General features: G+C 34.7%; 1 protein-coding gene and 1 long non-coding RNA gene across 2 annotated transcripts in view; one reads left to right on the top strand and one right to left on the bottom strand.

Moving 5' to 3' along the window:
• The window catches only part of LOC128231481 (E3 ubiquitin-protein ligase RNF6-like), a 36,169-nt gene extending 15,009 nt beyond the window's left edge, over window positions 1–21,160 (top strand). Inside the window, exons 2-7 of the mRNA XM_052944366.1 lie at window positions 10,090–10,759; window positions 11,562–11,626; window positions 13,980–14,081; window positions 14,771–14,851; window positions 15,190–15,396; window positions 19,654–21,160. Coding sequence (XP_052800326.1) covers window positions 10,222–10,759; window positions 11,562–11,626; window positions 13,980–14,081; window positions 14,771–14,851; window positions 15,190–15,396; window positions 19,654–19,701 — 1,041 coding nt within the window. The 5' untranslated portion in view covers window positions 10,090–10,221 and the 3' untranslated portion in view covers window positions 19,702–21,160. The remainder of the gene's footprint in view (window positions 1–10,089; window positions 10,760–11,561; window positions 11,627–13,979; window positions 14,082–14,770; window positions 14,852–15,189; window positions 15,397–19,653) is intronic.
• Window positions 538–4,032, bottom strand: LOC128231482 (uncharacterized). The gene is made up of 2 exons (XR_008260377.1): window positions 3,378–4,032; window positions 538–3,112 (listed from the first exon to the last, which is right to left on the bottom strand). It is a non-coding gene; the product is annotated as an uncharacterized LOC128231482 (long non-coding RNA).
• Window positions 21,161–23,428: the final 2,268 nt, after the last annotated feature.

Genomic DNA, 23,428 nt, shown 5'->3' with positions numbered 1-23,428 from the left:
TCTCGGTTCATTCATGTGCCAGGTTTCAAGTTCAGTCTTTGTGGGTAGACCCTCGTAAAAGGTCATGTGCGGTATAGCCTTTTTCATGTCCGCAAACAAAGGTTGATAAACACTATAGCAATAGTAAATGGCTTTTATCGGTTTAGTAAAAGCTCCGTCAGTATGTTTTAAGAGTTGATACACGAAAGTACTCTTTCCCACATTGCTCGGACCTAAAAAATTAAGTCATAAAAGCTTAGCTAAAAGCTTTATTGGAAGCCTTCCATCGAAATCTAGTGCCTACTTCAATGAAATCTAGATCATATACTTTTAAAAAATGAAAAGTAAATCGATTCATAACTTCTTTAATTTAATAAATGTCATAATGTAATAACCCGCATACACGACTAACCTATTACTTGAGCCGTAGAGTTCGCTTCTAGCTTAACCGTACTCTCCATGTCTAACGAGATATCCAAATGAAACCAAACCACATTCAACGGGCTAATTTATACTTTTTTTCAAAAAAGTTTTTTCCAATTCAAAAACAGACTCAGATGTTCTATATACTCTTTTATTGATTATATTTTTTCCCAACACCAATGAAAAATATAGATATATACATAGCATTCATAGTTCATATAAATGATCAAGACACATACAGTAAAATCATCAAACAACGAGCACATATAAGCATCAAAGAACGTACACATACAACAAGATATAACATCATTTATCAACCTTTGCAAATGCCAGTTAGTATGCAACATTTTTTTTTTTTTTAGTTAGTTTGCAAAGTTAACCGAATCTGTGATTTAACATGAGCAATTGAACAGTCATTTGTATCATTTTAGATTTCCACTGCTCACTTTTCATATCAGTTTCGCGCCAATCGTTACAATACACTTTTAATTTGAACATGTTCAACACTTGAACAGACACGTCGAGAAGAGATGTTGCTTCGTTCCATTTCAATACAATATCGGATTCATCCACTTCAGCGAGAATGTCATCGAAATATAACTCTAGCTGCTGTTTATCCGTTAAAGTTAAACACGTATGATCACTTTGCGATAAACAAGCATTTTGACAGCCGAAACACTTCTTTCTGAAAACAAGGTACATATTTTTGCTAATTTCTTTAGCATAGAAAAAGTCAAAATACGATTCTAGTAATGACACTTGACTGAGCTCCATATTTCTTTACTAATTTTTAAAATTTTAAAAATCAAAATTCACACTCGCAAATGCTGCAACGTCGTATGTGTCTCTAGAACAAGTCAGCTTTATATACGCACACTCGGGCGACCATTTCTTGTGTTCAAGATCGGGAATGTCATTGACTGCCCACTGGCTCACTTTAACGCCGCACGCGAAACATTCTACAATATCTCCTTCTTTCGAATAAATAAATCCCGATTTAGCTAGAGCGTATTTATCTTGATTCATCTGCTGAGGCCATGTTTGATAGGAAGATAAACGATCCTCATACTTCGCATAACTATTTCGTTTTAACCTGTTCCCAAAAAGTACAGTTTCACTAGAATTCATCTTGGTATATGAAATCGAATTACTCAAAGTTTTTACCAGCTTTCGTAGTCTTTATAGGTGGTTGGATTACACAGGTGACATTTGAAGTACGATATTTGATTGTGATGAGGATCGTCACATACGCGCTCTGGAAACACGCCACTTAACACGTCAATTGGGAACTCTGTGGATGCGACTGAACCGTCTGGACACGCACCACTTAACACTTCAGTTGAAAACTCTGTCCATGGATTCAAACCATTGTGTGTCGTATATTGTACTGATCGTGGCTGAACGTCAACTCCATTGATACCATTGTCGGTGGTGATACCATTTTCAGTGGCATGTTCGTCGTTCATTAATGTGCTTTCAAAGTCCCACGTATCATCAAGTCCGGAAAGACCAAGCACATTCTGCGGAAGTTCTTGAAACGCTTCAGATCCCCATGTCATTACCTTTTCACCTTGTATTGTATAATGCGTTACTGCATCACCTTGTACCGTGCAATGTGTAGCTTCCTGTTGCTTGTCAGACACTTTGTCTTTTACATTTTTCATTACATGTGTAGAACTGATCGATCCACTGTCCATTGCCGATTTTAGTTTTGGTTTCCGCGGATGCAACTCATGATTCTGATTCTTCATAAAATGTGTCTTACTTTGCACATGACGACCAACGAAACAATCCGTGATCCATTTCTTACACGTGGAACAATATATATTCTTAACACCGCTCTTTCTGACTTTCATCTTGGCGTTCGCAACTTTGAATACTCTTTAGAGAACACCTTCATTTTATTCAACGCTAAGCTCCTCTCAATTTACTATCACGCATAGCTCCTCCCAGGAACGAGAGTCGTTGTTTTCTCATTGGCTCACAAAATGTCAGCAATATCAATAAAGCATCTCATAACAAAGCAAAAGAATCGTGTAAATTACTACCACAAACTATACATTTCCTACTTACAGTTACTCTATCAGACAAACGTTCTTCTACTAAATAGGTAGTTTGTCTCTTCATACATATGACACAACATCTCGTGTCATCATCTACGTAAAAGGATATTACTGCTGGCAAAAATAAGGATGGCGTTTTTGTTTTGTTTTCTAAATATTGTTGTAAAAGTTTAAGGGTTTATAGGAGCGCTAATTATTTCTCTGAAAACTGAACGGCCATGCTCGGCATTTCTTATAGGTAAATATATAACCGCATCAACAAGTCCTTGATCATCGATAAGTTCAATACATGTAAGAATAGCGATATAGTATTTTCGACACGAAATACAACGACACAGTTTTACAGCTTTTCTAGCTGTTGAAATATATGCAGAACGTCTCAAAACAGATATTCTTTCACTGTTACATATACACTGATCCATTTTCTATTAAAGTTAATATAGTTTAGCGCGTTGGTCTCTCGTCAATCATCTATCATTTACAGTCTAAAGTTGTTGCATCTAATAGGGATAATGACGTTTTACGCTTGTCTTAGCCGTATCTGTTTTTTGAGCAGCAGCAGCGGACGCAGCACTAGTCGTATCTGTTTTTTGAACAGCGACGTGTGTAACTCCTTTAGCATCCCCAGTTGTATCGCTAGAGAACCCCTAAAAAAATTAAAAATGGTTGGTTAATTAATACTTTACCGTTGATGAGATCATAAAATCAAACCTATTTAACAAAATTTAGGTGTGAAATAAATTTTATAATAAAAGCAAACAATGTTAATGCCTATAAACATATAGTCTACAGCTTCTAAAATAAATTTATTTCTATAAAATAGTCAACTACAAATAATGAAATACCAATACATATCAAAGAACAAACTAGTTCTACAGTTATTTACTTTAAAATTAATAAAAGCAAACTTACTTCGATCATCAACACTTCTTCTTCTATAGCTTGGATCGCTTCTTTCAGCTGTATAGTTTCCTTCCACGTCAACCATACGGATCTGGATTTCTCCTTTACCAGTTCGCCGTTTTCATAGACAGTATGATTCACATATACATTTAAGTATTCTCCATTTTTCTTAACCGTTACATTCTTATTAAAACCAAACTGTTTTCTAATCGGTTTGTCCATGTTCTTAAGAAAATAAATCTTTACAAGTGTTACTTTGTTATAAGTTTTTCGAAAAGTTATGGAAAAGCTTTAGTTCAAACAGTTGTCGAAAGCGATTTGAAAATGCTGTAAATTGCGCTGGACTTATATACGTTGGCTTAAGAGGTGGGTCTGATGTTGCTCACGTTTTTAATTTAAATGCAAATAAAGTCTTCAATGACTCCTTTGAAAACAGGTAATGGATTCTATTTAAGATGTTATTTTTCATACATAAATAATTTGAATTGAAGGCGTCTCCTCTTTTATAGAAATTAGTTCTTTTCAAGACACGAAAATTCAATTTAACATCTCGACAGGTGTCATTGGGTTGATGACATTTTGATGAGGTTGTTGGCTATAGAGGTTCATATATATATATAAATGTAATAAAGATTACAGGCGTCTCCTCGTTTTTTAAATTAGTTCTTTTCAAGACATACAATTTCAATAGTACAACTTGGTGGGACTTCTATTCAATTGATAGCATTTTAACGAGATGATTAACTGTAAACGGTTATACCCTATATGTAAATGAAGTGTTAAATACACGGTTATAATCTATATGCAAATAAAGAGTAAAAATATGTGGTAATATATATGCAAATGAGCTGTTATTACATTTTATTTTGTACAGCAAAATATGTATCATCTAAACACTCCATTTAATAGGATGTTATTACACAGTTATTTTAATTAAAACGTAAAATGGATGATGAACAAAAAATGTTAAACTGAAAGAAATGTACTCTGCTAAAATATGTAAACGCCTAACTATTCACCTATATACAACTTTTAAAAAGCACCATACACGTTATTTAGTTTATATAAAACAAACTTTGCGAACTTTACGTTATAACAACTTTATGTTTATACCAACAGTTATGTTTCAAGAACTTTGGATGGAAGAATGCGGGGTATGCTATGAAGAGGCTGAAATTTACTTTAGAAACGTATGTCAATGTACATCTGTAGTGTGTAAAAACTGTTTTGAAAGGCTAGACAATTGTCCATTTTGTACAACAACAGATATGTTTCAAAAACTTTGGATGGAAGAATTTGACATTTGTAATGATGACAAAGAGATTTATTTTAAAAATACGTGCAATTGCAAATCTTTAGTATGACAAGACTGCTTTAAACATATAAGTAAATGTCCATTTTGTAGAGCTCTTATTTTAAAATTAAGTAAAATGAATGTGCGTCATTTCAACCAGCGTCTACTGAAACCATCATTTTATTCTCGGAACCAGCTATACCCGAAATCAGAGCATTACCCGGATTTTTTCCTTCAACATTTTTACCGCAAACAGAATCTAGATTAGCTAAAAACAATTGGAATTTTTGGTTTCATAGATTAAATGGATTACAAATTATAAGACCGACACAGCTTTTCAATCAAGTCACGTCCATATACTATTAAATACTGGTAGATTTGATATTCTTACTCAAGGGGGACGTTGTGTTAACAGAACAGAGGAATATCATTTTGTTGGAAGACAATTACATACATTTCAATCCTCTGTTCAATTTTAATAAGAAAGGAAGGACAACCCTGTCTAGGTAAAAACAAACGCGTATAGAAAACGCCAATTAGTTGTGTGTAACCTTAAAATCGATCTGAACGGGAAATAGCATTACCCGTTTACGACAACCATATACCGTTCTGGAAGGACTTTGTTTCCGGGTTTTTGCACAAAATAAATATTCTTAATTTTTGTTTCATTGTTTTGCTGCTTTCATAAAAGAACAAAGGTAGTGTCTGTACATATAAAAAAGAGTTGTGTCATCACGACCAAAACTCAGTGATAGGTGAATTGAACTATATGAGGACATTAAAAATAGTCAATATTGAGATGTAAAGAGACAGTTTCAGAGTAATCACATACATGAACATTTCAAGACTCAACTAAATTGACGAGATAGAAACCCAACCCACCCTAAACGTCGACTGATGGAGGTTCCGTCCACTGTTTGTGATGTCAACAACAGACAATTCTGTTAAAATGTGCTGCAAAAGTAATTTGCCATTTACTAGTTGTACCATAAACACTTTTCAATTGTTCAATTACAATTTTTATGTTCTATTAATCTTAAATGCTGTTTTCTATATAGAGTAGTTGTTGATCGGCTTACAACAAATTATATAAATGGTGGTATTTACAATAATAGTTCCATTGTTGTATACAACCATACAAAATGTAAATAGTTTATAGATGTTTCTTTTAAAACGTAAAAATTTGTTTTATAATAACAAGTACATTTGTTTTATAATAACAAGTACATTTTTGCAGACATGTTCATGACATTCACCATGCTTTTGAACCTATCCAGGGTTAGAGAAACTACAAAGACAGTCAGCACACCTTCGGTCAAGACTAGCATAAAACTTAGTGCTTTGATCATGGAGTTTATGCATAAAATCTCCCCAGGTCAGCATAAAACACAACACGTAAGTTTTTGATGGGCATTTTAACTTTGAGCATTATAATTAACTATTATTGCATTCTGTATCATTTAATGAAAGCATTCAGTTGCACTAAAACAACTAAGAAAATTTTGATGGAAACCAAGGTGTATATATTAACAAAAACAAATCTTTCTTCTGCTAGAAGATTAGAGCATACTTGTATAATAATAAGAGATAGTCCAACACATCAAACTCCACAAACACCACTGTCCAATCTGTTATTTCAAAATGTATATTCCAAATGATGTATATCAAACAACCACAGAACCCATACATGTATAACCCACCATATAAGCTGAGTTTTTTTTATAAAGTTTTGTAAGCTAGACATATTTAAAGATAAACTAAGAAAAGTCTAGTATTCCCATGAAAGTGCTGCTGCTGTTTGTTTATCTAGAGTTAAAATGTAATAAATTATATCCAAGAAATTCCTAAATATGTGTAAAAATAGCTTATAAATTTATTATTATGCATGGCTTATTACATGTAATACATGCTATGTTTTCCTTGCCTTGTTACATTATCCCTCTTTATCATTTCAGCTCAGTCTCATCAACTCGCTGGAGGGGGTAGCTGCCATAATCATCATACTTTAAAATCTCATAATGCTGCACAAATGGAACATAATTGCATTGAACCAGACAAAAGTTGGAGGTTGCTGCTTTGATGTGGCACTGTGGTCCAGGATGGTTGACAATAAGGACTGATTGTGATACTGCATGGATGGTTTAAAATAAACACATTCTGTGTTCAGTTTTGTTTTACAATAATTAGAAAACTGTAAAGTTTGTTTATGCATCTGGGTAAGGCTCGCTTTTGTAGACTGTGGTCAGCTTTGGTTCCTAGCTCACATGTTATGGCTCATCCTTCATCAGATAGGTAAACATTGTTTTCCTGGAGGACATATGGTTGACTAACCTGTAAAAGAAAGGATCTTTAAATGTTTTATATACTGTTGTATGTTGTTCCTACTGAAAATTTATGTATTTACAATACAGAAGACAGAACAATCAGTTAATTACCTAATACTTATTAAAGCATTGAATGGCTTATAAAAAAATGGGTGTATCTAAAGGTCAGTTTTTTTTTTTAATAATGTATACAATTCCATTTACCTGTAGTAGTCATATTGTATATCATATTGCGTTTGTTGGCAGTCTATAGTTCCCTAGTTTCATGTATTTGATCGCAAAAATTGTAAGCTTCTTGTTTTTTTTATATTTGTTAAAAGCAGTATGTGTATTTGTTCTTTAGTAAATATGTCATTGATAATACAATAAAAAGTATAGAGACTTGATCAGAGGCCAAACATTTAACATATACCCCGTTAAGTGGCATAGGGGCATAGCCACACATTTGACAATATGAACACATGAACTAGTAACAACAACAAACAGAGCAAACAAAGAAAATGTATTTCATCATAAATATTTCAGTCCATATTATGTTATATGGTTGTTTTGTATTTTAATTAACTATTCATTATAAAGTTTGTTTATATTTGTTGTGACAAAGTTGTGTGACTATTTCATATGTTTGACAAAGTTTCATGGTTGTTAATATTTTAAAAAATAAAATTCATAATAAAACATACCATTGTTTGTTGTTGTTTGCAACTCATCCAGCTGCTGTTTAATTTCCATTTGCTAAAACCAAAAAAACACTCATTCTAAATATGGTTGCAGTTTATTAAGATAAACAAACAAAACAGTTCAACAATTATAGGACTAGGAGACAGGGTAGTCTTAGCATTATGCTAATGTTAACGTTTTTATGTAAGCTCCATATACGTTGACAAAGGTTCCTGAAACTTAAATTGATAACTTGACATTACAACCAAAATCAGGACTGACTCTTGGCTGACTCTGTAATTAAAGTGACTTTTTATCATTAAATAATGTGTCAACATGGTACTGGTTTTTTAACAAAATGTTATAAAATATGTAGCCCATTATGTCTTCATATGAACTCAAAATATGAAAAACAAAACACACAATTAAAAAATGAAGAAAAAAAATCAACTTATCTGGCAATTATTATTTTGGATCAACAAAGTCTTCTGCTTTCAAGATGTGGTTCTGAAAACAAACAAAAAACAACATAATCTTGCAAACATCGCTAGTTTAAAAAGGTGATGCAAACAAAAAGTGATTTCAATAAGAGTGTTTTAAACAATAGGTTAATGCAATACATAAAATGCAAAACAAAATACCTGTTGTTCTATAAAACTTCCCAATCCTGGCATAGGCAGGCATTTACTACATAAAACACAATTGTTGTATCATTTTTATATATATATTTTTATGATTTTATTCCAATCAGCTTTGAGAATGATTTCAATGTGAAAGTTAAATCATAAAAATGAAACCCACTGATAATGCTTCCCTCGACAGCTTTTAGTTAATATTTTAACAGTTGACACTCAATTTTTACATCATTTTTTTTTATTTAATTTTAGGGTTGGATACTTTTTTTAATTAAATGTGTAGGATACCAATTTATTTTTGAATACAGGGCGGAAATATCTCAAGAGTTATATCATTTTCTTCAAAGCAATTCAAAAGAAGTTAATTATATAAGTTTACATCATTTACATAATTTACAAAAAAAAGGTAATTTTAAAGTTATAAACACCGCCCTTCAGGAATGCGTACTTACAAATATATGTGTTACTATTACAAATTCCTCCTTATATAAAAACTGAAGCTTATCTTGCAACTAAATACCTCAATGGATCCAGCTGTTTAAAAGAGAACTAACTATTTAAAACAAAGCATAAATATATAGAGAAGTTGCTTCCCAATGTCAGTATTGATGGGTGATACAAACTACAACTTTAGCCGCATTATTTTAACGCGCTAGCACTTTCATCAAACATTTTAGCAATGACTTTTAAAACCAAAATAACAACGACTTACCTCAATTATACATAACATCGTGCTATGTAAGGCGTCTTAAGCCGATGTTTACTGGTGAGAGTAATTAGTAATTCATACAAATCTGCATGTACAGACTGTAAAAATGTGACCAATAACCCTCACCATAATCCGATAACTTTTCGTTGTGTCCTATTGCACAATACACACCGTTTAAAGGGTTTTCAAAGCGTTCACGATATTTGTCTTAGATTTAATTTTAATACTGTGTTAGTTTATGGTATGTACCTGTGTTTACCTGTATAGCTATTCTCACAACATATTATTTTTGCGTTGTCCTAGATAAAGTCCGTACATGACTGTACCTTGTTTTCAAGATGAAATTAACTTATTTAGTGCTAACATTAAAATTACTTGCGAGGTACAAGCTTAAAATCAAACATTGAAAGAGCATTTAGCTATACAAAGGGTCTTTATAATCCTGGCCTTTAAATATAAACAAACGATCAGTAATTAGCAACACCAAGTACTAATTTAAAGTATTAACGCAACCCAGCAACGGTGATTAAGAAGAATAACGCTTCTCCGTATTTCCACGACGTGTAGTATAGCAGTTGTTTCCCTTATACTATAAAGAACAATATCGTTCTACAACAATTTTCATTCACGTTTACTTATACACACTGGCATTATTGTCAATTCTTTTACTTATATCGTAAAGGACCATCACAGTATACAATACGAGTCTTCCCGCTTCCAAGGACACAATTTTCGTTGAAGAGCAAAACTTCCCCTGGGGAATCCTACTCCCATCAATTTCTATGAGTAAAACTTCCCCTGGGGAATCCTACTCCCATCAATTTCTAACTACTTAGGCAATATATTCAATTTGTGAAGATCTAGCTAAAAATGGAAAAACTTCATTTTTTCAAAATGTATAAGATTTTGCAAATGTCATTTTTTTCTAATCTACAATTTATATAATATTTACAAAGTAACATAGTGTGGTAGAGTAAACTTATAATACTTTTGCAAAATATTCGTTAAGCCTGATTCAGAAATATCGAAAGGACATTTTCAAGTTATTAATACAACTGTATACTACAATGTGCTAACTATGTGCATGTTTGTTAATCAGCACACTCAAGAAGAGTAAAACTGTAAAAGACAAGCACAGGAAGTTCAAGATCACCTACATTTGGCGGAAATACTACGAGCTGACAGGGAAGAGCAAGATCGCCTGCATTTGGAGGAAATACTACGAGCTCACATGGAAGAGCAAGAGCAGCAAGACAGAATGTTTGCCCTTGCAGTGCAAGAATCTATAACCCAAGAAGAAAGGGCGAAAAGGGGTGGCCAACATTGTAGAAACAGAGGGCGGGGAAGCTTTCTGCATCAAAATAGGAATCAAAGATCTCGAGGAATAGGCAGAGGTCAAGGTCAGGATAGGACACATCAGGGGACTTTTGACCACGAGCTCGCCCTGTCTCTAAAGTTAGAGGAGAGTGAAAGGAAACCAGCATGGAACAGTGACGGTTGTACACTGAAAGACCCAACCCAAGCAGAAATGGCACAAAGGGATGGCCAACATGGTAGAAACAGAGGATGGAGAGGTTTTCGTAATCAAATTTGTCACATATTTCGAGGAATGGGCAGAGGTCATGGTCAGGAGAGGACACATCAGAAGACTGTTGACCATAAGCTAGCTCTGTCTCCACATAGAGAGGAGGATAAGAAGAAAGGAGTCGGGAACAGAGACGATGGTGCTAGGCCTAATGTGGTCCCCCCTGTAGCCCCACAATCTGCAGGTAATTGGTATTGTTTCGTTTAAGCAAGTTTATGTCAGTGAAAGAATATCTGCGTAGTAGATGGCTCACTTTACAAGCATTGAACTACTCCCAACTGTCTTTTTTTGCCTTATTGACACTAACAAAACATAACATTCTTCTTTTATACGCCCGTTCGTATAAGCGATTGAACTGTAGTTTCTCCTGCTGTATATCTAAGGCGGGCGGGTGGCAGTATGTTGTCCGTTCGATAACTTTAAAAGCCTTCGTCCAATCATCACCAAATTTGGTCAAAAAGTGTATGGGCATAATATTTTCATAAACCATATTGCTCAATACACTCGAAAATTATCTTACCTAATTAAAACATAACTGATCTTCTCTGGTCAATAACTTTAGAAGGTTCTGTCCTCTCATCACCAAATTTAGTCAGGATGTGAATTGAAAAAAAATGTTTTGGACAAGTTCGTTAACCATCAAAATCGCTTGATGATTTTGGAGTTATCGCCAATAGAAATAATAGAAATAAACTGAAATCGGTTTTGTCCTAACCGGAATTTTAATGACTTTGTCATCACCAAATTTGGTCAGAATGTTTATGGGCAGAACATATAGATCTGTCAGGTTCGATGACCAGCCATGTCGTCTTAGTTACCCCAGTGTAGTGAACATTGAATTGGTAAAAAATTCCAGTGTCCGCTCTTTGAATTTGGCTTAACATACAACCATTCATCACCAAACTTGTAGTCCTAAAACTAAAACGCGCGGATTTTGCGACAGTAGACGCTCTTGTAATACTATCAAATGTAAACTTTATGTGCAGGTACTCTGCGGAATGATCATCGAATGCAACAAGAAATGAGAAGTTCTCGCCAGGACATACAACAGGTTTGTGTGTTTGTATCTCAGTTTATTTTTATTTTTACATTTACAACCAGATTTCTTTTTCTTGTGTCACAGTGCGTCACGTTTTTGATAGTTCCTGAATATTTACACTCTTGCAGTTGAATGTATAAATTTCCTTGCATTTGTGTTCCTCTTATACTAAAAACCGCGATTGTGGCTGGTGTTATGACCTTTTATTCCGGTAAGATGCTTATTACATTGATGAAACAAATGGTTGCATTGACAATCAGTATTTTAGTTGAAAAGCCCGGATTTTCAGAGTGAGATTTGTCATTGATTCTATGGCCGGAGGATGCTTGGGAGGGAAGATTTCTCCTCGTAGTAATGCGATTTGGTGTGTAGGTAGCTTATGATTATAACCTTCTTCTAAGAAGCAGGAATATTGTTTTGCATATGTCTCGGTGCGTCGGTCGGTCGGTAGATCAAAGCTTTTCCGATAGATAACAAGAGTAGACTTGTGCAAACCTTTCTCAACTCAAACTTAATAGGGCGGTTGGTTATGAGTAGAGATGACCCCTTTTGGTTTTGAGTTCAGTAGGTCACGGTCGTGGTGTCATTGAACACAAAAAGCGTGTCCAATGCGAAATAAATAATTGGCTGTCATTGGGAGGGGGATGTAGATATTTTGCAAACATCACGCGTGCTCTAATAATGGCTATCCGTCCGATAAGACCTAATCAGGGGATTTATCAGCTAAATGTTACAGGTGCTGCTTTGGAGTTGATGGTGATTATGTTACTTACATAGGAAAATGGGTTACGCTCAATGGCTTGAGTAAGGTTCAAATTACAGTGTTCAAACTTGGTATGTAGCAAGCTCTTATGAAAAGATATTTTGAGATTGTATCTGAGGTCAGTGATGTCATTGTACATGTTATTTGAAATGGAAAAATGGTTTTCTCTCAATAGCTCTTGTTAGAATGTGTGTATAGGGATGACATTTGGCGTGTGTTTGTATAGTGATAAAACTTGTTCAGAAGGCTGATGTAAAAAGAAACTGTGAGCACGTATTTGGGGTAAGTAAGGTCAAGGTCAGTTGTGTTGCTTCTTAAATTTAAAAAAGGTTTTCCATTCAAAATGTAAAAAGTAGCTAACGGTAATGAAGCTGGGTACAAGGTTGATTAAGTAAAGATGTAAATTGGGATTGATTACTTTTAAGGTCTGTTGGTATTTTAAATCAAATGAAAGGATTCCGCTCAATTACTCAATTTAAGGAAGGTCATGCTGAGATGCACTTTGGCGTTGATTGCTGTTGGGGTAATTAGGGTCAGGGTCACTGTCACTAAAATAAGAAAATGGTGAGATGAAGCTGATGGCGGTCTTGTGTAAGCACCATGGAATTGCATTTGAGGTCAAGGTCATTGTGGCTAAAAATAGAGAACACAAAATATTCACTAAATCACTAGAGTTTATATTAAGATGTGATGATAAAACTCAGTATATAGGAGGCTCATGTGAAAATGTAACCTGGATTTGGATTTAGGTGTTACGGAAGCTGTTATAAAAATAGAAAAACAGTTTTTTCTAAGTAACTTGAGTATTGAATAAAAAAGGTTCTATACCTTGAAATATTGTGTGTAGAATAACCTTTGGGTTACATTTTTGGTGATGGAGTCGAGGCTTATGTCGTTTATTTAAAATAGACCTGTTAGGATAAGTATAGTGAGATTATTTTTTAATAGTGATCCTTTTAGGAAAGTTCGGTTGGGATTCTATAAGGGGTTGGTGGTCAAGTTTAGGTCATTCTGCTGGAGTGCTTATGTATAAACTGATGTATTCTGATAAAACTAAGTGTAGATACTTACCTTTGGGGTATTTGGGTTCAGGCCCATTTTACTTAAAATTTCGGTTGTGATTTACTAACTTAATTTTGTTAAGAATGAAGTAGAGTGATTATACTTGGTATATAGCAAGCTCAAGTGAAAATGACTTTAGTTTGTAGGAATATTGGGAAGATTTCCAAATTGCACTAATGAAAATCGAGTTTTATGAGTTTTATAAGATTGCAGTGTTAACATTTCCTCGTCTTTGAAGCTTTATTTTTCAGCATTGTAGTTGGCTTATACCAGAGTGTGAATATTTTTGAATCAATATTTTGGGAAGTGCAAAGTTAGTGAAGTTCAACGGACGCGTTGTAGATATTTTTGATGTTTGTAGTTTTTCCAGGGTTTCAAAAATATTGAGCCAATTTGCGGTTTTGAACTTGGGTTCTGGTTGATTCACAAAAAAGCACGCACAAATTCAAACCCTTGCAAAAAAGGCAATCTATAGTATGAAGCAATCGATAGTATCCTAAGATCTTATGACTATAGTGTTTGTCTTTTTTAAAAATCCAGGCAGTGGCCGCCAGTCTACAGGAGTTACAGCATCCTCACCAATCTCAACTTGGAGACCTTGATGCTGCGCAACTACAATCCCAGAACCACCACAGGTCGCAGGTACAAAACAGACGTGGGGTTGGGTTTCTCACGGAGTTATTATAGTAACATACAATGGAGGCGATAGACACTGAGTGCTTTTATATTCATGACGCCATCTTTGGTTGCAATCTCAAAATTCGTCGTAACTAAGATCAGATTCACTTAACGTGTACACAACTCGTCGTGGCCAGAGTGAGAAATATCACGACGCAAACAGAACACATGATTCTACATATGTCCGTCAAGTTGAAATTTTGGCCGAGGATTGCATTGTTAAAATACAAACAAATCTAAAATAGTTCACACGTGTAGAAGCAGAAAATAGCATAGTCTTGTATAGGCGTAGGAATATCTGCATACATTTATGTCAAAAAAGTTATTTAGAAAATAACGTCACTTACTTAATTGTTTGTTTACATCGGCTTTGACCCGTGCTGACCCATGTGAGGACCCCGTTGAAGTCGAGTGATTTCTCACCCTAGTGCCAGTGAATGAAATAAACAATTTGGCATCATAGTGTTGCAAGGAACAGACTTATTAAAACACTAAACAACACATGTTCATAATAGACTGAGTAATCAAGTATTCCTGTATAGTTCTTTTGATACCGTGTTTGTTGTTAAATCATTTGAAACAGTAACTTTCATTGTAGGAAACTTGTTGGTTATTGTTATGTTAATATGCATTGACGCTGCTTCCTGTTACAGCTGGGCAGAAGAGGAAACATTGTCAGGGCTCCTGCAATGCCTGACGTGTCTGTCTTGAATGATGATATAAATGGTTATGAGGTAAGATATAGTTATTATCAATTGTTATCAATTACATTCAGTTCTAAGGAAAGTAAAGTATCAATCTGATTTTTAAGGGTGCATTTTTACAGTCCCAAACTACGTTACTATTATGTTATATGATTTGTTATCTTTTAATGAAGGCTTCAAGCTTTAGTATGCAATCATTGGTTCATCGATACCACTTCAGATTCTTGTAAAATTCAGAACGTTCTTGTCTACTAGAATCTTGATCAAACAAAAAAGGGGGCAAAGCTAAAGCTAGGAGTACAAAAATACACGTTTTGTATGTGATCCTTATAAGGCATGTTTCTAATCGAGATAGTTTAAACAAACAGGCTCTTTTAGAACTGGAAGAGCGTAATGTTGCTAGAGGCTTGACTACGAAGGAGTGCTCCAAACTGCCGACTAAGAGATACAGACAGACAGACAGACAGTCGGAGGGCTGCAGCGTGTGTATGGATGAATACAAGACTGGAGATACACAGAAAACATTGCCCTGTCTCCATGTATTCCATGACTCCTGCATTGACCCATGGTTGAAGGTAGGTTCACTTCTTACAACTGATACGTTATCTCATTGTATTGTGTAATCAAGCTAGTAGGACCCCAAAGTTTTTAAATATGTTCAGCTCTTTTTATGTAAAAAACAGGGTGAGTTACCGGGAAAAAAACATCTCACAGATCTTCGCCTTGACTAGAAATTTTCTTACAGCGTTTTAAGAGTTCACAAGAAAGACCATAGATGAAAGGGTGCTATGAATATAATTTATATATTGAAAAAAATAGAAATGAATATTCGTGTATCGGTTTCAGTTTAACCCACATGCTTGCTCTCGTCAATCAATATGTACAATTAGGGGTTAAACGATACGTAAAAAAAACGTATCGCTGTATTTGGTGTAATAGCCTAGCCCCGTATCACGATATTGCAAAACATATTGGTTTTTAATGAAATTTTCGATTAATTGCATAAGCACGATTAAGACTGATATGTGTATTCAATAATAAAGGCTTTTCATCACCATGTTATTGTTTTTTACTTAGTTATATGTTAATATAATATGTAAAAAGTTCGTATTACAGTTGCATATGTTTATTTAACAGTTTTTAATAGAATTGTTATTTATTTGTTTTAAACCCAGCTATTCGAGATAGCATGCAACCTAAATTTATACTAAAACTGGGAAACGTACTTTAAACGGAATGATGCAATATAGCAAATACATTATTCATCAAGTCTTTACTTGAACTATTTCTAGGTTTTATTGCTTTATGCCTGTCATCGCTAGTCGTTTGGAAAACTATCAGGTATAAGCAGAGTGTAGCTTTAAAATAAATCTTTATTTTTTTAAAAGGGAGTAACCACTAAACAATTTATGATTAATTTAACGAAATTTATACGAATTTTATCCATTACTCGACCTCCCATGTTCAACCATTAAACCTCGTTTCATAAAGATGGCGCCATTAATATAGCTATGTTATTGGACGATGACATTGCTAAAACATGTATACTTACCAAATATAAATATTTGGCAGTTACAGAAGAAGCAGGGGATGCTCAACGACCATTGCGATATCAAAAATGACAATATCAAAAACAGATTCATTGTTTAGGCATTATATTCAGCACGTAAATTCCATTTCAAGTTTAATAAAGTTATATTAAAGAAGAAAATTTAAAAGACGGTGCACATCTTAGAAAGTATATTCAAATTCAATGCATTGCACATTCCTTAGAATGGCTACACATACATTCACTGCCTACTCGAAAGAATAATGTACCCAAATTCACTGCATACTCGAAAGAATAATGTACCAAAATTCACTGCATACTCGAAAGAATAATGTACCCAAATTCACTGCATACTCGAAAGAATAATGTTCCCACATTCACTGCATACTCGAAAGAATAATGCTCCCACATTCACTGCATACTAGAAAGAATAATGCTCCCACATTCACTGCATACTCGAAAGAATAATGCTCCCACATTCACTGCATATTCGAAAGAATAATGCTCCCACATTCACTACATACTAGAAAGAATAATGCTCCCACATTCACTGCATATTCGGAAGAATAATGTACCCAAATTCACTGCATACTCAAAAGAATAATGCTCCCACATTCACTGCATACTCGAAAGTATAATTCTCCCACATTCACTGGATATTCGAAAGAATAATGTACCCACATTCACTGCATACTCGAAAGAATAATGCTCCCACATTCACTGCATACTCGAAAGAATAATGCTCCCACATTCACTGCATACTAGAAAGAATAATGCTCCCACATTCACTGCATACTCGAAAGAATAATTCTCCCACATTCACTGCATACTCGAAAGAATAATTCTCCCACATTCACTGCATACTCGAAAGAATAATTCTCCCACATTCACTGCATACTCGAAAGAATAATGTACCCACATTCACTGCATACTCGAAAGAATAATTCTCCCACATTCACTGCATACTCGAACGTATGATGAACCCACATTCACCGCATACTCGAAAGAATAATTCTCCCACATTCACTGCATACTCGAAAGAATGATGTACCCACATTCACTGCATACTCGAAAGAATAAATCTCCCACATTCACTGCATACTCGAACGTATGATGAACCCATATTCACTGCATACTCGAAAGAATGATGTACCCATACTCACTTCATACTCGAAAGAATGATGTACCCACATTCACTGCATACTCGAAAGAATAATTCTCCCACATTCACTGCATACTAGAAAGAATGATGTACCCACATTCACTGCATACTCGAAAGAATAATTCTCCCACATTCACTGCATACTCGAAAGAATAATGTACCCACATTCACTGCATACTCGAAAGAATAATGTTCCCACATTCACTGCATACTCGAAAGAATAATGCTCCCACATTCACTGCATACTAGAAAGAATAATGCTCCCACATTCACTGCATATTCGAAAGAATAATGCTCCCACATTCACTGCATATTCGAAAGAATAATGTTCCCACATTCACTGCATACTCGAAAGAATAATGCTCCCACATTCACTGCATACTCGAAAGAATAATGCTCCCACATTCACTGCATACTAGAAAGAATAATGCTCCCACATTCACTGCATATTCGAAAGAATAATGTACCCACATTCACTGCATACTAGAAAGAATAATGCTCCCACATTCACTGCATACTCGAAAGAATAATGCTCCCACATTCACTGCATACTAGAAAGAATAATGCTCCCACATTCACTGCATATTCGAAAGAATGATGTACCCACATTCACTGCATACTCGAAAGAATAATCTACCCACCTGCATACTCGAAAGAATAATCTACCCACCTGCATACTCGAAAGAATAAATCTCCCACATTCACTGCATACTCGAAAGAATAATGTACCCACATTCACTGCATACTCGAAAGAATAATGCTCCCACATTCACTGCATACTCGAAAGAATGATGTACCCACATTCACTGCATAATCGAAAGAATAATCTACCCACCTGCATACTCGAAAGAATAATCTACCCACCTGCATACTCGAAAGAATAATTCTCCCACATTCACTGCATACTCGAAAGAATGATGTACCCACATTCACTGCATACTCGAAAGAATAATCTACCCACCTGCATACTCGAAAGAATAATGCTCCCACATTCACTGCATACTCGAAAGAATAATGTACCCACTTTCACTGCATATTCGAAAGAATAATGTTCGGATACATTTTCTCCATAAATACATCTGCACAAATAAACGTTATCAAATATGTATGTGTTGATTATTAACAGCCACTGAATAATGAAAGGCAAGCCTCCTGGACATAAACAATGAAGCAATATGAATTCAATATATTTAACACATTGCTATTTAATTCAACAGTCTTCCACAAAACTGTTTAATCATATCCCATCAGTTGACGTTTGGCTGACAAAACTTTAGTAATTACCTTTGGGACTACTGGGGCCATCCAAGTCCGAGCAACATATTGCAAAAATACATAATACTAAGGAAACATATTGTCAAAATAAAGTACAGTACAACCATACCGCTGCGTTACATCATAGTTGTTTGACTTGCATGAAAAGCAACATAACACTGATAACATGAAGTAGACATTTGGAAGCGTTGTAGATGCTATATTTGAGACAATCACACGAGGAGTTTCTTATCATGTCGCACGAACAGAAACTAATGTTTCAGTTTTAGGCACATGTATATTCTTTTAAGATTTGTTAGAGATACATATTTTCTGTTCACTGCTGCTTTAATTCCCAATGCAGTGAAAATATTATTGTTTATACTTGTTTACTGTTCTCGTAGATTGCAGGATTGTGGAAGGTAAAGTTTTCTATCGTAGACAATTCCACCCAAATAACGGCATGATATGAACGATATTTTTGTCAAGCGATTTCCGAATAAGTGCTAATCAAATCAACATGTTGTTTTTTTAAATTTTAGTATGAAAAACACAGGAAACTGGTTAAATGGCAGTGTAAGATCTTTGTTTTTTTCCTCATGGTCACAGATTTTTTTGATTTTTTTTACATATGGTTGTGCCCTTATGAAAACATAGTTTCCTTGAATACCATTCTCATTCATCAGGTAGGATAATATTAAATTGTACGCATAACATCAACGCTCTGGTGTACGAGGATGTTTAATACTTGCTGAAATTAATATCAAACCACAATGTAACAAATATTCTCCGTTAATCCTAGGAGTATTATAACTTTTTGGCTTCAACGATTTTCTTCTAAACAACTTGACTGGCTTTAATTTTCAGAACAGCGCAAGATGTCCGGTGTGCAGAGAAGTTGTTCACGTTTCCTGACTCCAGAAGAGCGTCTAGTTCAATTAACAGGAATGTTTTCTTGAAAATCCACACATTGGGAACAGATTATAGTGATGTACTGTGAACATGAATAGTGATTGTATATTTTTTGACAAGGGCTATGGATACAAGCTTGTCATGTTATTTCACTCAGCCTAACGCTATATTCATATGTATGGGTAATAGTTCAAATGTGTTCAAAGACTTACTGACGTAGTCCTTCTTTGATGGTTGATGTTTTCTGTAACCTTGGACATTATTAATCTAGTTATATTCCAATTATGAGCATATTTAGTACATGTAAATACATTTTGTATATAAAATCGATATATGTATAATGTATGCATGATCAATCGAAATATTTCACCGACGGTGACAAACAAAAGCCATATATTACAAGTTGCAGCGCCAGTAGTGAAATATTTACTTTTGGTGTTAACGAGATAAAGTATATTGCGATTTTACACTGAAACAAACTGGTTTCTTTTATCTTTATTATATGCCTATAAATGGTGAAAACTGGCAGCTAATTTTAGTTTTTCAGAAAAGCCATAAACTGTATGCAGAAATGAAGTTGTTGAATTTATGTTGAATCGTGCTGCCTTTTGATTTGAACGTTTAAGTATATAAATAGTATAAACATTGGAAATTCTATCAATTCACTGTTTCAAATTTTATTTCACTGTTATATCGCTATGAACAACTGGGAAAGCATAGCCTAGTGAAAAAAGTATATTTAAGAAAATATTAACACACAATACATTTTAAAAAGGGCCAAGATTACCCGTAAGATCGCAGTATTAACAACTGTGCTTATAGAATTGGGAAAATAAATCATAAATATCAACTGAATTTTATGCATTATATCTATGCACTTACGCACACTATTTATCTTGGGTTGTTGTTAATTTTTATTTAACATCGTTTTATACATAATCTTTAATATCCTTTCGCTACAGTGTAGTATTTTGAACCAATATCTTATACTCTTTTCAAGTTTACCGTATATAGAAGTTTTAACCCCTAATTAATTCTTACAAAATATTGTATGTATTCTTCCTATTTTGATAGCCCGGAAAAATCCCAAAACCTCACAACCATAAAATATGATGGCTTATCTTATTTATCAAATAGATTTAACACATGTTCCGGTGATATCATTGCACAACTTTGAGGATTCTTTTTTTCAATTTATAAATAGCCTTATTTGCCGGACCTGATAGTGATTTATAACATTGTATAAAAGATCCCACAGTGAATACAATGCTTAAAAAATATTTTGAGACAACTTCTATTTCAGAGTTTCGAATAATCGAATTTCAAATATTGCCGTAGTCTAGCACCGTTCCTAAATACAATAACTTTCGTCTTGTCTTTATTTACAGATAGCTTCCAGATGTAACAGTAGTCAAGATATTTATATTAATGTGCTGCATTCCTCACTTGTCTTCGTCAATATTTCAACATACTAGTAATCTGAATACATCAATAAAAATAATTTAATTGTCTTAACATCTTTTCTTTCGGCTCCATTCAGAAATATTCCATTTAAAAATGGGAAAAATAAACGGGCATTAACATTCCCCTTGACGAACAATAATAAAATGATCAAAAATTCTAAAGTTTCTCAAAAAAGCTTAACCTATACTTTAACACTACTATAGTTACCTTTAATAGCATTAAAAAGTTTTCCTCGAAGACCCATTCTTATTCATGAGAGGTTTGATAATGATAAATCTAACGCAGACTTGTAGCATCATCGCTCTGGTGTACGTGGAAAAGAAACACGATAATCAAATGCTTAAGAACAATCAACAAATAAACAAAACAATCGTTCATTCGCGTTATGGACATAATTTACCAAACTATGTAAAACTAAACTATTGTTCTTAGTTCCCATATTTGACCGAAACACGGCTTAATTGTGATTGAACTTTTGCAGCCCACGGTATATCAAACGAATATATGATAAAAGCATTTCCTTTTGAACAGTCTACATTTTATATTTTGCACTTTTTAATTTATTGTTTAATTCTAGAATGTCTCGTTTCAATTTGTTACAAAATAAATGTCTGTACATGTGCTTTAATTGTCCAGAAAAAGAAGCGTTTTTAAATGTTTATCATTTATTCATAAATCAATATAATGGGACGACTAAATGGTTTGGAATAATATGTCAATAAAAGAAGAATAACTGTTTTTCTCATGATATTCAATATTAAAAGGCTAGAATGCCACTAATACACGAGTAGCACTGATAACACTTATACACGAGCAGCACTGATACCCCTAATACACGAGTAGCACTGATATGACTTATACACGATCAGCACTGATACACAAGCAGCACTGATATCACTTATACACAAGCACCACTTATATCATTAAAACACAAACAGCACTAGTACCAATAATACACGAGCAGCACTGATACACTATCAGCACTGATACAACTAATACACAAACAGCACTAGAACCAATAATACACGAGCAGCACTGATACCTCTAATACACAATCAGCACTGATAGCACTGATACACAAGCAACACTGATATCATTTATACACGAGCAGCACTGATATCACTGATACACAAGCAACACTGATACTACTAACCAAAACAGCACTGATACCACTGATACACAAGCAGCACTGATATCACTTATACACGAGCAGCACTGATACCACTTATACACGAGCAGCACTGATATCACTGATATACAAGCAGCACTGATACCACTTATACACGAGCAGCACTGACAACATTGATACACAAGCAGCACTGATACCACTTACTCACGAGCAGCACTGATCACACTTTTACACGACCAGCACTGATATCACTTATACACAAGCAGCACTTATATCACTAATACACAAGCAGAACTGTCATCACTTATACACGAGCAGCAATTTCATCATTGATACACGAGCAGCACTGATACCACTAATACACGAGAAGCACTGACATCACATATACACAAGTATCACTGGCATCACTAAAACACTAGCAGCACTGAAATCACTGATACGCCATCAACTCTGATATCGCTGACAAACACTAGCAGCACTTATATCATTGACACATACCAGCAGCACAGATATCACTGATACGCCATCAACTCGGATATATCGCTGACACACACTAGCAGCACTGATATCACTGATACGCCATTAACTCTGATATCGCTGACACACACTAGCAACACTGATATCATTGACACATGCCAGCAGCACAGATATAACTGATACGCCATTAACTCTCATATCTCTGACATACACCAGCAGCACTGATATCACTAACACATACCAGAAGCACTAAACCGCCAGCAGCTCATATATCACTGATACATCATCAACTCTGATAACGCTAATATAGTAGCACTGGTACGCCTGTAGCACTGACATCAATAATACGCCAGCAGCACTGATACGCCAGTAGCACTGATACACCAGTAGCACTGATACACCAGTAGCACTGATATCACTAATACGCCAGCAGCAGTGAAACTCCGGTCGGTTAAAAAGCTCATCAGAGCTTATGTTGCATATGTTTGTGTCTTGCCGACTTGAAATAAAACTTATTGTATTGTATTGTTATCGTACATACGACCTGCCAGAGAAGTCATAGAAACTTCTACTGAATATCTCTTGGGCCCGTGGATGCTTGCATCTTGTAGTCATTCATATAACAACAGTGCATGTAAAACTGACAACAACTATTAAAGA

The sequence above is a fragment of the Mya arenaria genome, chromosome 4 (genome assembly GCF_026914265.1).
Source record: "Mya arenaria isolate MELC-2E11 chromosome 4, ASM2691426v1".
Taxonomy (NCBI): Eukaryota; Metazoa; Mollusca; class Bivalvia; order Myida; family Myidae; genus Mya; species Mya arenaria.
This window is presented reverse-complemented; position numbering and strand designations above follow the sequence as displayed.